Here is a 16710-nt window from a genome sequence, read left to right on the forward strand (position 1 = left end):
AGTTTAACAACTTTGTGTATAGGACTAGAAGTCCCACACTATTACATATTTCTGTCCCTTTCACAATGCAACCCAAAACAATCGTTGCCTCAAAGCCCCTTGTTTAGCAAGATAATCAACTAGCCCATTTTCACTCCTTCTAACCCATTTGAATTCTGCCTCTACCCCCCTTGCAACCTTTTCCACTTCCCTTATCACTTGTTTGAAAGTCAACGGAGTAGTTCTATTGTTGTTAGCCCAAGAAATGATCACCTTGGAATCCCCTTCAACCTTAATATGCCTCAACCCTAGTTGCTTGGCCATCTTCAATACTTGTACCATCTTCAATACTTGTAGCAATGCCATTACCTCAGCTTTTAGAGAGTTGCCCATGCCAACAGGTCCAGAGAATAATGCTAATATTTTCCTTTCAGAATTTCTGATTACTCCCCCGATACCTGATAATCCCGGATTTCCAAATGAACTTCCATCAAAATTCAGTTTAATTCTGTTACCATCTGGAGGTTTCCATTCCATCCTTACTCTCTCTTTCACTCTTGAAGATTGTGCCACTTTTGTCCAAGATCTTATAATGTCTATGACTGAGAACTCTTGGAAAATATGCAAAGAGCTTACCCAATGGGCTACTTTAACTTTGATTGTGTCAATTACCTCCTCCATGGTTCTACTCTTTTCTGAGAATATTCTGTTATTCCTTTCTTCTCATATCACCCAACAAATAGCTGCCTTTGTAGCTTTCCACATAGCATTCCCTCTTTTCTTTGATTGCCTCAAAAAGTCTCGGTTAAGAAGACCTGCCACATCTTGAGGGGAAACCCACCTGCAGCCAAAAAGAACACAAAAAGAATCCCAAACATGATGCACAAAAGAACAAGATAAAAATAGATGTGTCAAGGTCTCGTCACTTTCCTTACAAAGGGAGCACATGTGAGGAGAAAGGCAAGCAAAAGGCCTTCTTTTCTGCAGCATATCACACATATTAACCTTCCCAAGGTAAATTTCCCAACAGAAGGCTTGAATTTTTGGGGGGATAGGTTTACGCCAAATTTCTTTTACAGGGAAATCCCCACCCAAGATGCTAGGAAAAGCAAGAACGTTAATGAAAGAGGAACAAGAGAAGAGACCATTTGTAGAGCCTTTCCAAATTCTGGAATCTTCCAAGGACGAGTCCAAAAGAACTTGTCCTAGAAGATCCAGCAAGTGAATTAAAGAAGCACATTCATTTTCCCTAAGGCCCCCTTCTAAAACCCAGATTCCAATTAACCCCACTTGGGCCAGGATTACTCAAAAGACTTATTGTTTTCCCTTTGAAGTTTGACAAAGTGTATAGGTCAGGGAAGAGATCTTTGAGTGGACTATCTCCCACCCAAAGATCTTCACAGAAACGAACTTTATTGCCCTAGCACACATCAAACCAAATGGAATTGAGGAAAGTTTGGTAGATTTCATAAACTGCTTTCCAAGGAGAACAAGAGGATACATGAGGGGCGACTTTTGCATCCCAACCATTTCCATCCAAACCATGAATACTCGCAATGACTTTGTGCCACAGCCTATCTCTCTCAAAAGGAAACCTCCACAACCATTTCCCTAACAGAGCTAAGTTCCTAAGTGAAATATTTCCTATTCCCAAACCCCTTTTATCCTTGGGCTTTCTAACTTGATCCCAATTAATCAGGTGATCCTTCCTCTCCTTTCCTAGGTCACAAAGGAAATCTCTCATGTATTTTTCTAACCTCCTTGCCAGTCTACAGGGTATTCTAAAGGTTGAGAGGAAGTAAACAGAGAGGTTAGCCAACGTGGCTCTGATCAGTGTTATCCTTCCACCAAGGGAGATGTAATTCCTCCTCCACAGAGCTAGCTTCCTAGCAAATCTTTCGATGACTGGCTTCCAAAAATCTTCTGACCTAGGATTACCACCTAAAGATAACCCCAAATAGCTAGTTGGCCAACTTCTAATCTCACACCCCAAAATCTCTACAAATCTATTAAGTTCCCCTTCCTCCAAATTGATCCCTACAATGCTTGTTTTGGTCCAATTAATCCTTAAACCCGTTATCCCCACAAAGTTATCCAATAGCCTCTTTAGATTAACCACACCTTCCTCGTTACCACCCTCACAAAAGAAGATTGTGTCATTTGCAAATTGAATGTGGGTAACAACCTCTTGATTTCTGGCTATCCTCCACCCCTAAACAAACCTTGGGAGTCAGCTTTCGCCACCATTCTACTTAACACCTCAGCCACTACAGTGAAGAGAAAGGGGGATAAGGGGTCTCCTTGCCTAATTCCTTTCTCAACCAGAAAGAAATCCCTCACTACTCCGTTAATAAGAATTGAATAATGGGCAGAATTTAGACATCCTCTAATCCAAGATCTCCACTTGGTTCCAAAGCCCAACCTATCTAACATTTGAAGTAGCACTTCCAAATTAACCATATCATAATCTTTCTCTAGGTCCACCTTACACACCAACCCTTTTCCTCTACCCTTTCTTTTTTCTGCAACACACTCATTGGCTACTAAGATTTGATCCACAATCTGCCTACCTTCCACAAAGGCACCTTGGAATGGTGAGATGATCGATGGAAGCACTTTCTTGATCCTTTCTGAGAGAACCTTTGCAATAATTTTATATATGCTCCCAACAAGACTAATTGGCCTATAGTCTTTAGGGGTTCTGGCCTCCCTCCTCTTCGAGATTAAAGTGATAAAAGTGGCATTCACCCCTCGAGGCACCTCTCCTTTGAGAAAGAACTCATTGAAAACTTCCAGAATATCATTTTTCAACCAATCCCAACATTCTTGATAAAAGGCCATTGAAAATCCATCCAGTTCGGGGGCTTTTGATCTGTCCATGGAGAAGATTGCATTCTTAATTTCTTCCAAAGTGAAGTTCCTCTGCAAAGACAAAGACTGTTCTTCTGAGAGCCTATCCCCTTCCATTTCTAGTAGTTCTATTGTCACCCCACTTGAACTTCTGAAGATTTCTTTGAAGTAGTTCACAAAGATCCTTGTGATCTCCTGGCTCTCTCTTACTCGTGGGTCACTAGTTCGACCATCTGGTTTGAACGGGTCAGACCATGCCACATCAGCAATATGTAAATTCATGCATATACATGTATGTATATGTGTGTATAAGTATGCATAAACATGTATTTTATCAATAAATAGTGTATAATTATGTTCTACATGTAATAAATGTATTATTTTATATTTAATTTATGTTTTTTAATTCAGTTTTAAATTTTTTATTTGTAAAAATTTATTAAAAATTATGATTTGGGGCAAAAAAAAGGTTTTTTTGGAGAAAATAGCGGGGCAAGGCACCTATGGCCCCTTGGGATGCATAGGTCTCAAAAAGTTACCCAAAATCAAAAAATAAAAGTCACCTCAATTAGATATCGGAGTGCAAAGTTATGGCCTCCCAAAGTTTGCATACACATTTACTGTGCAACCTGTGACCCGGTCACTGGGTCGAACGGGTTAACAGTCCAACCATCCGGGTCGGATGGTTTTTGATCATCCTTTGGGTTTTACTAAAACCGGACCCAGAATCTTGATTGGGTGACAGTTCGAATGGTCAACCAATCAGGTCAGTGGCATGCTGAAAACACTAATTAATAGAACAGTTCATGGAATCTTTTGTCAATAACTGCTTTGCCATCATAGTTGTGTAAATGATCCTTAGACCTGAGGCAACATGGATGCTTTGTGTATGAGTCTCTATATTTTAATTTTGTAGTCACTTGTGCCCTAATCAAGGGATTTAAGCATGCACGCATTGGCTACGGTGACTTGTACATGGAGGCATGTGAATGCACAAAATGGAATCTATCACTCTCCATGAAAAAGGAGAATGTCCTATGCAACTAAGATTGATGTGACTCAGGAAGTCCTTGGCCAAGGTAGTATGGTTTATGGAAGGAGTTTTAAATTTATCAAAAAAAAAAAAAGAGTTCCAAGTGTCATCATATGAGTCACCATCAATTCAATATGGTTTATGACAAATTCACCATGACCCTTTGCTCTCTTTGGACATTGTGTGGTAAAAGGATCTAACTACATGGTAACTATGGGTGGAAAGGTTCAATCAATCAATTCAAATTTTTAGGGTGGTCTTGATATATTGCTAGGCGCCACTCATGATTAACAAAACCCTTGAGAGTAATGGTCGATTATTCACAAACAAGGGAGAATTAAAAGAGTTTTAATTCAACTCACCTGGAAAGGGTTCCATTTTGAATGCTGAATCAGTTTGGCATTAATTTCTACCACCTAATAGTGTTGAACCTAAGAGGCCACGCACAAAAAGGGGCAAAAGGTAATCAAAAGTAAAAGGAAGGGTGTCTTCACTAAAAGGAGTTTTAGTGGAGGGACTTAATTGCAATTATGGCCAATCTCTATATAACCTATGCATGTGGCTAAGGTTATCGCAAAAAAAAAAGAAAGTGAGACTCTAAAACCCTAAAGAGAGAAAAACTTAGGAGGAGCCACCCCATCTTTTTCTATTCTTCTTTTTTCTTTCTTCCATTTAAGAGCTTTGTCTGCTTCTTGCTTTGTGTTGACCATCTTCGAGGCCAAACACATGCGAGGCTAGAGGGAAGAAGCTCCAAGAATCAATTTACAACATTCTTCAAACCGCTCCAAAAGGTATGTTTAGTGTTTTATTTATTTTGAATTTTTGCACAACACCATGGGTGTGATCTTGGAAAATTCAAGATTCTATTATTTTATTTTTCTGTTGCAAATTATTAAAGAAACCACTAGAATTTTTCAGACCCACCCTCTGAAGCCCCATATATGCACTAATATATAAGCAGCATTTAGCAGGACTGCCACCAACTAGTTACAACTCCAAATATGCACAATAATGAACACCAAAAAATATAAATAATGCTGATAACAGAAACTTTGTGGAATAAGACAATATTCTGATGGCCTGGGTAATACCTTTGGCAAGTCTAAAAATTCGAACAATGTTACGGGTTTTAGCATCCCAAACTCGAATTGTGCCATCCTCTGATCCAGAAACTAATAGGATTCCATCCATGCTGAACGCTAAGCAAGTAACACCCTTACTGTTGCACACAACCACATGAAAAACCCATACAAATTACAAAAAAAAAAAGTTGGACCAAATTGCAGAAAAATGGCATTTTTACAATAAAAACACAATGACTTGGTGAATCTAAGCATTCCACATTTCCACTCAATAGATGTTGTAATATAACCTAATAGTCATCAGTTTACTTTCAAACTCTCTCCTGATCTGCCATAACTCATTTCATCATACCCATGCTGACTGCTGACCAAACAAGAAATAAGTGTGGTTGCTGCATTTAGGATATATGTCTAGGTATGAAACCCTTTTTGTGCACATATTCGGCATAAATTATTAGATAAATATTGCTAAAATAGAGGTTGCAAATGGTTACAATGTGCACCCAGGTCAGTCTCTTTAATTTTGTATACCACAACTAGTAGTAATTGTCTGAAAATTGCTAGAATTTGGGCTTTCTTGAAGAGGCAGAATTGGCAAACCACTTATTTTCGCATTTTAAATTTGCAAAGGATCTTCACAGGCGCTGAGTCCATTTCAGGTGCAGAGATTTTCCCTGCAGCTCTTGAGGATCTGTTATGGGGTTGCCAGGTGAAGGGTTTGAGCAGGAGAGGAAAAGTAATATAGACGGTAATTCCACAAGCAGTGGTTTGGTCAATCTGGGCTGAAAGAAAAAGCAGAATGTTTAAAAATAAAGAAAGCATAGAAGATGCTCTTGAGGATCTGTTATGGAGTTGCCAGATTAAGGGTTTGAACAGGAGAGGAAAAGTAATATATGCAGTAATTCCAGAGGCAGTGGTTTGGTCAATCTGGGCTGAAAGAAAGAGTAGAATGTTTGAAAATAAAGAAAGCATAGAAGATGCTGTAATGAAAGATAATAGGTGCACCTTGGGATGAACAATGGTTGGCTTTAATCCAGAATTTGAGTTAGGGTCTTGGGCCAGGCTGACTGGCATCCAGCAAGGATTGAGGGTACAAATTGGATGTCTGATTTAAATATTTTCAACTGAATGCTCAACCCGGGCCTAACCAATTTGCAAACCTAGCAAGGACTAGACCAATGGTTATCCCTAGCTGCAGTCTCCCTAATCCATTTCTGGCCAATGAATCGGCTAAGGCATTAACCAAACTGAGTATGCACCTTAACGAGCAGTTCAAGTGGTGGACTAAAGTCTTAGCTTCTCTAAGAGCAATCTTAGAGACAAAGGACCATATTCTGCTTAAGTCATAATCAATCACCACATGGCGGCCTCCTTCAATTGTTAAATCATTCCATACTAAAGAGTATGCAAGCTTTAGTTAGACCTGAGATGCTTAATTATATGATATCTTCACCTATGAACCTGAGAAGCTTTAGTTAAACCACCTAGCTGAGTTATCTTCACCAATGGACCTGAGAAGCTTAATTATATGATACTGTTATAGCTTCTAAAAGCTTCCCCTAACCCTGAAGCCCCTGGAGTTCCAAAATGGTTCTGCTAATTAGAATAGCACATTCTTGGGCAGTATACCTTCTATGATGTGCATATCCTACAATTACCTACCCCCTTAGTTTGCATCCATGGTTACTCCCTTTAATAAATCCACTGTGGAAAGCCATTGAGAAACTCACACTGATTCCAGAAGCTTCAAAGAAAGTATAAAAAGTAATTAGTTTCTTCTTTCTTCTTAGTATTTGATGATGAGCATGCATGCCTTGCAGGTCGACCACACCAAAGGTAAATGATAAAACAAGGGGTACATGTCATATTAATTTACACACTGTTCCACAGCATTAGGCATTAGACCATGGCGAAGGCTGAACATTAAATGAATATGCTTGCTACAAATCAAAGTAACTGTACATGAAAAAGAAAACCAACAAACCTGTTATCAGATAATGAGCCAATGATATGTTTTCCATAAATGTTGCTGGGAGTGCTTTCAGCATTAAGAGCAGCAATATATATCTTCCCATCCCTAGCACCAGCGTAGAATACATGTTCACCAGGGTCTAGTGCAACTGCATCAATTATAGAAGGGAAATCAATCGATCTCAATAATTTCCCCCTAGATAGGCTCCAAACCTGTGACATTTACACCATGGTGTTTTATAAGCAACACACTAAGGAATACTAAAAAACTCTAAAGCTTAGATAATTCCAAAAAAATGAACAATCATATAACAATATGGAGTATAAATGATGCATACAATAGAACTCATATTTCTATTAACAAGGTCAAATACAAGGGAAGAAATGTGTACAGCTCCTACACCATCCCTTAGAACATTAAGAACCAGAATTCTTATTGATACTATAACTCATAGGGAAGAAAATGAATATATGAATCGAACATTGGAACTAACTATGCAATATTTACAGACAAAATATTTGATTATTGGGGAACAATCAACCTGATGTCAAATCAGGATAAACTAAGACAGAAATAAAGCACTGGGTAGAACTCTTCTATTGATCAAAAAAAAAAAACAAACTCTTCTATCACTTAAAGGTAATAGCTATGAACAGTCATCAACTCCTGTGATAGGGGCAAGAGAGCCATCAGCTAGGGTGATTTTGTCACGTCCAGGAAGTAAATCATATGAAACAAACAAAGTAGAAAGGTTGGTCATATGATCAGAAGCACCAAAATCAATAATCCAAAGGATCCTAATGATTACTTGAAATGGTTGCATGATTGGCAGAATCCCGTATACCTGAATGAGCAAATGCAGAAGAGGTTGAATTTTCTAAAGGGTTGGAAGTAAGAAGTCACACCCTCTAGGTGACTGATCATCCTCCCAAACTTCTCATATTCTGCCTTCATACCTGCTAACTGCACACTAGTCGTCATCTCTTCAGTTTGGTATCTGTCACTATTTGGACTAGCAGCAACATTAGCACTCCCTGCCTTTTTATTATCAGACTTCTTCTGAAACCGAAGTGGTAGGAGCTCAGGCTGCAATTTCCAGCACGATTCTTTAGTGTGTTTTGGCCTCTTATAGTACTCATAGATAATCTCTTTCTTCCCTGATCTACTTAGAGTCCCTGCAACCCCCTTGGGTCTCACTCCCTTATTAGCAAAGTGATCATTTAGACCAGCCCCTTGGACCTGGACAAGTCTTCTGTTTTCTTCACTACTTACCAAGGCATATGCTTGAGATAGTGAGACACTATCCTTGGATAAAATATTTTGCTTTGTAATGTCATACTCTGGATTTAGCCCTATCAAGAACTCAAACACCCTATTTCTCTCAACTAGTTTTCTGTAGGTCTCAGCATCATTAGTGGTGTCCCAAGTTACAGCTTCTATCAAATCTATTTCTTATCATAAAGACTTCAGTGTTGAGAAGTATACAGCTAATGGTTTCTCCCCCTGTCTCAAATTCTTCACATCACTTCTCAACTTGTAAACCCTGGCCACATTTAATTTTTGGGAATAGGTTTCAGCAACACTATCCCAAATTTCCTTTGCTGAATTCATCCACAAATGGTATTGACTAATCTGTGGTTGCATTGAGTTCACAAGCCACCCAATAATAGTATAATTTTCTTGCATCCACTTTTCATATGATGGATCGTCTTTCGGAGGAGCCTTTTTGCTCCTAGAAATAAAACCCCACCTGCCTCTACTACAAATATGAGTCTTTATTGATTGTGACCAAGCCAGATAATTAGTTCCATCCAGCTTAACTGTGGGCACAGCCAGTAGAGAGTCTACAGAGGCTCCCGAAACCGATTCGGATTCAACAACATGCTTGTTTTCAAAGTCTAAGGAGTTCATCTTCTTAAACACTTCAAAAATGACTTCAAACAATTTCGAAAAACACCAAATGAAGATAGAACAAAAATTGTGTTGTGATCCAACCTCTATGTAGCCATTACCAATAATCTGCATCACACCTGGAAGTTGGGAGAAATGGAGAAAATTCAGCCGCTCCTTGTAGACTTCACGGAACACCAATCCACTTGATTCGATCTTCAAGAAGGAGAATGAGAAAGCCTTCAGTCACTGAACACCCAGGTCAAACTCCCTGTGGGGCCCGCAATCAGATTTCTCAAAAAAATTAGGGTTTTGGGCAATACACTTGAATCTGTCAAGGGGACGACAAAACCAGTCCTCTTCTCTCCAGAAACCACTAACAACTGGGCTGAAATAGGTGTCTTTAACTATTCATACGATTCAGTCCTCCATACACACTATGTATGGAAAAAAAAAGGGGAAAAACGAGTATGCTCTGATACCAAGAAGAAAAGCAGCCTTTTGAGAAAAAATGACGGTTTAGAAAGATGCAAAAGTTCAAAAGAAAGTAGCAAAAATCAAAGTTCAAGAGGAGAGAAGAAGAAGAAGAAGGTGGCGGCAACTTGGGCTCAAAGAGAGAGATTTTCGAACATAATCTCTTCTCTTACACCCTTAATTCTATTTTATTAAGTTAAGCTTTGGTAATTTACAGAGAAGCCCCTAGTTGAGCAGAAAATTAAAAAAGGCAAGAATAAGCCCAGATTAATGCCCATTACAACAAAGAACATAAAAGATAAAAAAGGATAAACAGTCTATGGGCCATGTGGCCCATCTTTTCTACAAAAGGATTCAAAATCTGTAATATGGTGCTATAGGGATGAGATAAAAAAAAAATCTTATGAATCACTAAGAATATGACCTTGAGGATATAATGGGTGAGGAAATCCGCTAATGGGTTAGTCATTAGTGCATGCTTTGCAAAGCAAGGGATGAATAGACAATCTTTGTTTTGGGCTCACTTGTAATTTTTCTGTTATGTTTACAGAGAGGTAGCAGCTTGTGTCTCTCTAAGGGATACTTGTAATGCTTATACTTTCAGATTTAATAAAATTTAAAATCAAATATCAAAAAAAAAGGCATTATGCCAAAATCTACTAGTTGCAAGATGAATTCTTAACTTAAAACTACATAAAAGCATGACCATAGAAAAAACCTCCGGAACTGAAATCCCTAATTGTACAGAGGATATCACATGCAAGTATGCAACCATTTTAGTTGTGCTGCATGACTATAGAAATTAGCACCAAAAAAACTCACAACAACTAAGAACCTACGAACCTTACACGTTCGATCCTCAGAAGCAGATACAATAATTGCATTGCATCCTCCATAACCAGAAACCACATCAGTCACACGCAGAGTGTGCTCAGAGAAACTATATTCATATAGATGTTTTGCCATTTCCATTCCGATATCATCAAAAACCCTGCATGTTAATTGAAAAGAGAAAAACATATTAAGAAAAAATAAGGGTGTACAACCCAGTAACAGGAATAAATAAACTTCGGGAATAGAAACACGAGAAAAAAGCAGGAACTAAGTACATGAAAAGGGACCACACTCTAATACACCCATCCTCTGCCCCAGAAACCAAAAGGGATTCATCATCGGACAAAAACAAGCAAGTAACAGCCCTGTAATGAGCATGCCACCTCTTAAGTAGTCTGCCACTTGCAACCTGCTTCATAGAATAATTAATAGAATAAACAAATTAAGAAAAACTCCAAGTATATCTCTACGCAATATGTTTCACAAATCCGTAAATTTTGCGTGCATAACAATAAAAGACAAAGTATGTGAGAAAATTTGACCTCCCAAAAGTAAATGGCCCCGGATGAACCTCCTCCAATGATATATGTCCCATCACTATTGGAAATAAGTGGGTGGATTGGCTCAGCAGGAAAACTTTTAACTTCAACTTGAGGCTGAAACAGAAAGGCAATAATATATTTAGATAAATAAAACCTGTTCATTTCACCCTTGCTGACAAGCAATATACATTCACTTGCATTTACATTTAAAATTTGTTCTAGTGCCCATTTCCAGAACAAAAATGAGCCAAATTACCCTTTTTCTATTAGAATTTGAATTTACATATATCGAGTCAACAAGGTATTTCACCATAACGAGCCAATTTGCAACTAAAAATAGGATTGACTGACCAATTTGGTACTCAAATCGCTCATGTTGGCTCCATTTTTTGTTTCTCTCTTCAGAGAAAGAACAAAATAAAATGATTAAATACATATCATTTGAGATGATAATGAAAGGTTAAAGAATCCCAGAAAGTAAGAACAAAGGATAGAAATAAAAACAGCTACAGACGAGGAAATAGAATTGAGAGAGAGACCTTGTTCCAGGACCAGTAAAGAATGGTGCCCGATGACGAAGAGGAGTCTCGAAGCTGGGAAGAGACAAGAAAGCGTTGGCCAACGCAAGCTAAGCCGTGAGGAGTAGAAGTGCATGATCGGTAACGCAGTTGTTCTGCGCCCGAATGCAAGTCCCAGCAACCAATCCCAGCATCAACGGGAGACGACGCTATCACCACCTCCATTTTTAATACTGACTAATAAAACAAATTAGTAGAAACCCACCTCCTTAAATGTGACGATGCCTGTTTTACAAATCGCAGCCTCGCAAGAGACCAAATCCTCCTCTTTTGTTTCTGTTGCTCTCGTCTACGACTATATACGAGCAAAAACTGAGGTCTTCTGGTACAAAATGAACAAGTGTGAGAAGCGAGGACAGAATTTTTCTACTAAGATTTAGGGGAGAATAATGTCTTATAAATTAATGAATTTCGTCCAAATACAAAGGTGCCCAGGCCCTAATGGAAAAAGGCCTCTAATTTCTAATCAGACGATTGAGGCTTCAAATTTTGCCTCTGTTTTGTCTCTTTCGTATGGACCAGCAGAGACATTTCTTTTATTTTTCGTTTAATTTTTAAAAAGTGCTTGTGACCTAATGTATAAGGGGTATGACTTCTAATCAGACCTGTTCATGGGCCGGCCCGGGCTGGGTTCGCGCCGGGTTTTTTATATGCATCAACATAATACATTCAGGCCCAAGCCCAAGCCCGGCCCGACCATCAGGCCTAAGTCTTGAGTCTGAGCCCAAGCCCAGTCAGAAATTTGAAAACAATTTTTTTTTCTTTTTCTATTCAATAAAAAAGTGTTTTATTTGTATTAAAAAACTTCAAAACTCAAAAATAATAAACATATCACTATTATTTGGAAAAAATAGAGAAGAAGAACAAAGAAAAATATTGTATATATTTTTTATTAAATAGAATACATTTTTATTATGTAATATATTGTATCAAGTCGGGCCCGAGCCCAAGCCCGTGAGTCTAAAATTATGACCAAGCCAAACTTAATAACAGGTCAGGTTGGACCAGCCTGTCAGGCTACCCGGCCTATGAACAGGTCTACTTCTATTTATGCAGTTGTGGGTTTGAGTCCCACCACGCTAATTTTTTAGTTTGTCCATGTCAACAGCCCTCTCCTTGCACAAAAGGTATTTATCTATTTTCTCCTTTTTTTATTTCCCTTATTTTCTTTTAATTTTTTTAATTCCACATCATATTCTAAATCTAACCAATCAAATGCAAGAGACGTTTAGTGGTCAAATGGTTTAGTTGTTCGAAGCCCAATCTATACACAAAATGTCTTATTTTTGTATACTTTTATAAACTAATATTATATTAATTTAGTAATAATTTAATAAAATAATAAACTAATTTATATTTCCTAATAGTAAATTGATATTTATTAATAATTTAATAAGCATATATATTATTTATTATATATAACATAAGTACTTTTTTATATATGTAATAGTATCAGGCCGAGCTTATTTGAAAAAGCCTGAGCTCGAGCCAATGAGCCTGAAATTTTGTCCAAGTCTAAAAAATAACAAGTCAAGCCGAGCCGTCAGACTACCTGGCACATGAATAGGTCTAATCGTATATATAAACAATTGTATACATAAAATGGACCTCTCATAGCATGGCCCAATCCACAGCCTGGCCTGACCCAAGACTCGATGCAAACACGACCTGATTTACACATTTACTTGAACTCGCCCAATATTGAGGACGGGACGGGGAAATTTGAGGGTTCCTTATCCTTGATGAGGAGTGGGGTGCCTTGCCCTTGAACTCGCCCAACATTGAGGAGTGGTTGCTTTGCCTTGAACTCGCCCAACACTGGGGACGGGGTGGAGATGGTGTAGAATATCTTGACTATGGGGTAGGGACAGGGATGGGGTGCCCCGCCCTAATCCCACCCCATTGGCATTCCTATATAATTGTTAATTATTAGTAAAATTAATAAAAATGTTAGCTTTTGTAATTATTTTTATTTATTTAAAGTTAATCAAAAATTCATTTAAAAATAATAAAAATAATAGCAATTATCAAAATTACTATAAATTATTAATAAAACTAAATTTATTAAAAAATATTTGTTCATATTAAATTAACAATAATTATTTTCTATAAAACAACATTAAATAAAAATACAATTATTAAAAGTTTAGATATTAACAATAACTTTGAATACTTTTAGTTAATTAACAATAAATTTTGATTATTAATTTAATATTAATTAATAATAAAAATTATTAAATCTTTCAAAATTTCCCATGCATTGCACGGATCCCCGCTAGTCTTTTTCTTATGAACTGGCAGAAGCAAGAAATCTATGAGCATTGAAAAATGGTTCACTTGGGCTGATTTGAAATCACCACCTATCAATCAAGTGAAATAGAGGTGATGGGACCTCCAAGAATCGCATCAAAAATTGTTTTGCATTTATAGTGATTCCTAGGCATCACATCAAAAATCATTTTACATTTATGGGCCTCATTTTCTTGGGTAAATAGATGGGCCTCAAACTTTGCTTCTATCTTTTTCTTATGGGCTCGCAGAAGGCAAAGAAGCTATAAGCATTGAGAAATGACTCACTTAGGCTGATTTGGAGTCACCACTTTTGGAGTTCCCACCCATCAATCAATTAAAATGGAGGTGATGGGACCTCCAAGAATTTCATAAAAAATCATATTGCATTTATAGTGACTTTTAAGCTTGAGGCACCAGCTAAGTAGTCCAAGTAAGACTCGAATGAGAGAGAGAAGTGGTTAGGAACCCCTCTCCCAAGTCCAATAGGTGGAGCCCACATGGTACATCTCAAACAAAACATGATCACAATTACATAATCAATCAAAAACATAGTAATGATAGAGAAAATAACAAGTTTAGGATAACCAATAAAGAATCTACTTTATTGTAACCTCTTTAATTTTTTTCCTTTGTTATTCACTTATTTATGTATTTATCTATTTTGACTTTATTTGATTACTTTTTTTTATTCTTTTATTTTTCTCTTTCCCTTCTTTTTACTTATTTATCTATTATTAACATTTTTTATATTTCCATTTATTTTAGCTCCATTGGGTGCATCTTTCCTCACAATCTATCGACTATTTACAAATTCGATAGACCACAATTCGATCTATTCCTATTTGATTTGCAGTAGATCTAGCTATCAAAAGCTGATGCACCAAAAAGACACAAAAAGCCCAAATGGGTGATTTTCGAGAAGCTCCAAATGGAGCTTTTGCATTTTTTTTCTATTTGTTCGCACGGAAAGGCATGCCTCAACCAAATGGGCTTCAAGCTGCTTAGATCTTAATGCAAAAGCTCAATGCATCTTTGACCGTCAGAGCAAAAGATCTTCTCAAAAACGCTTGCTAAACGGCCCCTTTATTTTCCTATTTCTTAAAATTTTCTAGTTTTTTATTTTTGTTTCATCATTGCATATATATATATATATATATATATATATATATATATATATTTTTTTTTTTAATTTCTTATTCTCTTTTTTTATTATTTATTTATTTATGTTATTTTATTATGGAACCCTAATTATTTTAATTATTATCGTTATTGTTTTTTTTATTCTTTACATATATATTTGTTCACTTCATTTTTTATTATTAGTCAATTCTCCCCCGTTTTGCTAATTCATACAGAAAAAAGATCAATTCCACTCCCTCACCTTTTTTTATCATCAATCCTTCCCCCTTTTATCATTATCTATATATACTTTTATTATAACTATTTTTTTTTATGATCGAATAGGTTTCTGGAACCGAGGGTGTTTGCCATTAACGGTCTTTCTCGGACTCGGGTATCATTGATGCCGAATAATCAAAATAAACAAAAGTTTCAAGAGGCAGAACCCAGCCAACCATTCAGTCCAATATGACAAGACAGGTAAGAAATTGACGCATTCAATCCGAAACTCATCAATTTTCCATTCCAGCATAACTAAGCTAATTGTCAGAAGAAAAAGATCAGCTAAAAACTAAGCGGTGATCATCTTTCAAAACATATTACTAACAGAATTTTTCAAATTATTAACAGAAATTTTCCATTCAAAACGAATCAATGCGATTATCCTATTTCGAAACAGACCATTACGATGATTCAGAATGCTAAGAGAAGATTACGGCGAGACGGATTAACGTTGAGGATTCGACAGAGGGCCGGTTCGGCGAAGCTTCATCACCAGCTCTGTCTACTTTCTCCCATTAGATCCCAACCGCTTCATGGCAGAGATATAGGGGAAATAAAACGAGGAAAAATATTAAAAAGATCTAAATACAGGGGAAGAGAAAACAGAGTTTACCTGGTTGGGTTTTGGCCGGAAACCACCGCTGCAACAGGGGACACGAGCTTTTTGGTTTCGGAGTGTCTTCTCAAACGACAGTGATGATGGACAGTAAGTAAAGTCCCTGAAAACGGTGAGAAATAACCGAAAATAGGAGTTGAAACCTTGTGGATTCCGTTGGTGAGAGGTGTCTTTTGTGATAGGATAATGGCGGTCCGTGAACGACGCCGACGAGAAGGAGGAGAGGAAGAAGAGAAGAAAGATGGAGGTTTCTGTTTCTACCTACGACTACACGAGCGAAAGTGCGAAATTGAGAAGCGAGGACTACTAAAGTTTTATGAATATAATTATTAATATTCTTTGCACGGAGGGGGCGCCCGTGGCCTAATGGATAAGGCGTCTGACTTCTAATCAGGCGATTGTGGGTTCGAGTCCCACCGGGCGTGTGATTCTTTTATAACTTTTTCTTTATATAGGCCAAAGTGTTTTGATTAATGACTACTTATTGTTTTTGAAAGTATAATACGGGCGCCCGTGGCCTAATGACTACTTAACCGGAGTAAAGTTTTACATCGATCATATGATTACATATTCCCTCCAAATGTTAACAAAATCGAATCGGTGTAAATGTTTTATATCATTCTTGATTTACACCAATTCCAAATGCAGCCTAAGGGAGCTGTGAACGTTGGGAAACAACTCACTTGGGCTGATTTGCATTCACCACCCATCAATCAAGTGAAATGTAGGTGATGGGACCTCCGAAAATTCACATTAGAAATCAATTTTTCATTTAATAGTGACTCTAAACCCAAAGCATTAGCTGAATCGATCTAGTTAAGATTCAAATGGGAGGGGAAGGGGTTAGGAACCCCTCTCCTGGTCCTATAGGTGTGACCTTATAGGAAAAATCCAAGTCACAAGAACAAATCCAACACAAAAGAAAAGACTCTCCAAATTATTATTATTGGTGGAGGGTGATTTGGTTGGCCAACCACGAAGAGACACGTGGCAAGCCCGAACTGTCTGGTGACACCTTGGTGCCGCATGGTGCATGTCAGTTAGATCCGAGATGACCTAAGCTGACCTGTCGGCTTACATCTCGACCTGGAGAGGACAGTAGATCGCTACTTGACAGGGCGACACACACCACCTCAGGAGTGCTTGCCGAGGACCTCGAAGGTCGAC

At 37.7% G+C, this 16710-nt stretch overlaps 1 protein-coding gene and 1 non-coding gene across 5 annotated transcripts in view; one reads left to right on the forward strand and one right to left on the reverse strand.

Annotated features, from left to right (window-relative positions):
- RID3 (Transducin/WD40 repeat-like superfamily protein) overlaps positions 1–15844 on the reverse strand; it is a 28715-nt gene extending 12871 nt beyond the window's left edge. Inside the window, exons 1-7 of one of the 4 annotated variants that reach the window (XM_088984379.1) lie at positions 15541–15844; positions 11196–11553; positions 10657–10770; positions 10390–10523; positions 10124–10271; positions 6929–7128; positions 4954–5081 (exon numbers count right to left, since the gene is read on the reverse strand). In XM_088984379.1, the coding sequence (XP_088840505.1) occupies positions 4954–5081; positions 6929–7128; positions 10124–10271; positions 10390–10523; positions 10657–10770; positions 11196–11399 (928 nt within the window). In that variant the 5' untranslated portion in view covers positions 11400–11553; positions 15541–15844. Of the gene's footprint in view, positions 1–4953; positions 5082–6928; positions 7129–10123; positions 10272–10389; positions 10524–10656; positions 10771–11007; positions 11784–15540 lie in introns of those variants that run through there. The other 3 variants (XM_088984378.1, XM_088984377.1, XM_088984380.1) reach the window with 3 other exon arrangements.
- A 51-nt stretch (positions 15845–15895) lies between these two features.
- TRNAR-UCU (transfer RNA arginine (anticodon UCU)) lies at positions 15896–15968 on the forward strand. Its single transcript has one exon. It is a non-coding gene; the product is annotated as a tRNA-Arg (tRNA).
- The last annotated feature ends 742 nt before the right edge of the window (positions 15969–16710 follow it).

Source organism: Nelumbo lutea, chromosome 4, assembly GCF_056320005.1.
Source record: "Nelumbo lutea isolate HS-2025 chromosome 4, American lotus-T2T, whole genome shotgun sequence".
NCBI lineage: Eukaryota > Viridiplantae > Streptophyta > Magnoliopsida > Proteales > Nelumbonaceae > Nelumbo > Nelumbo lutea.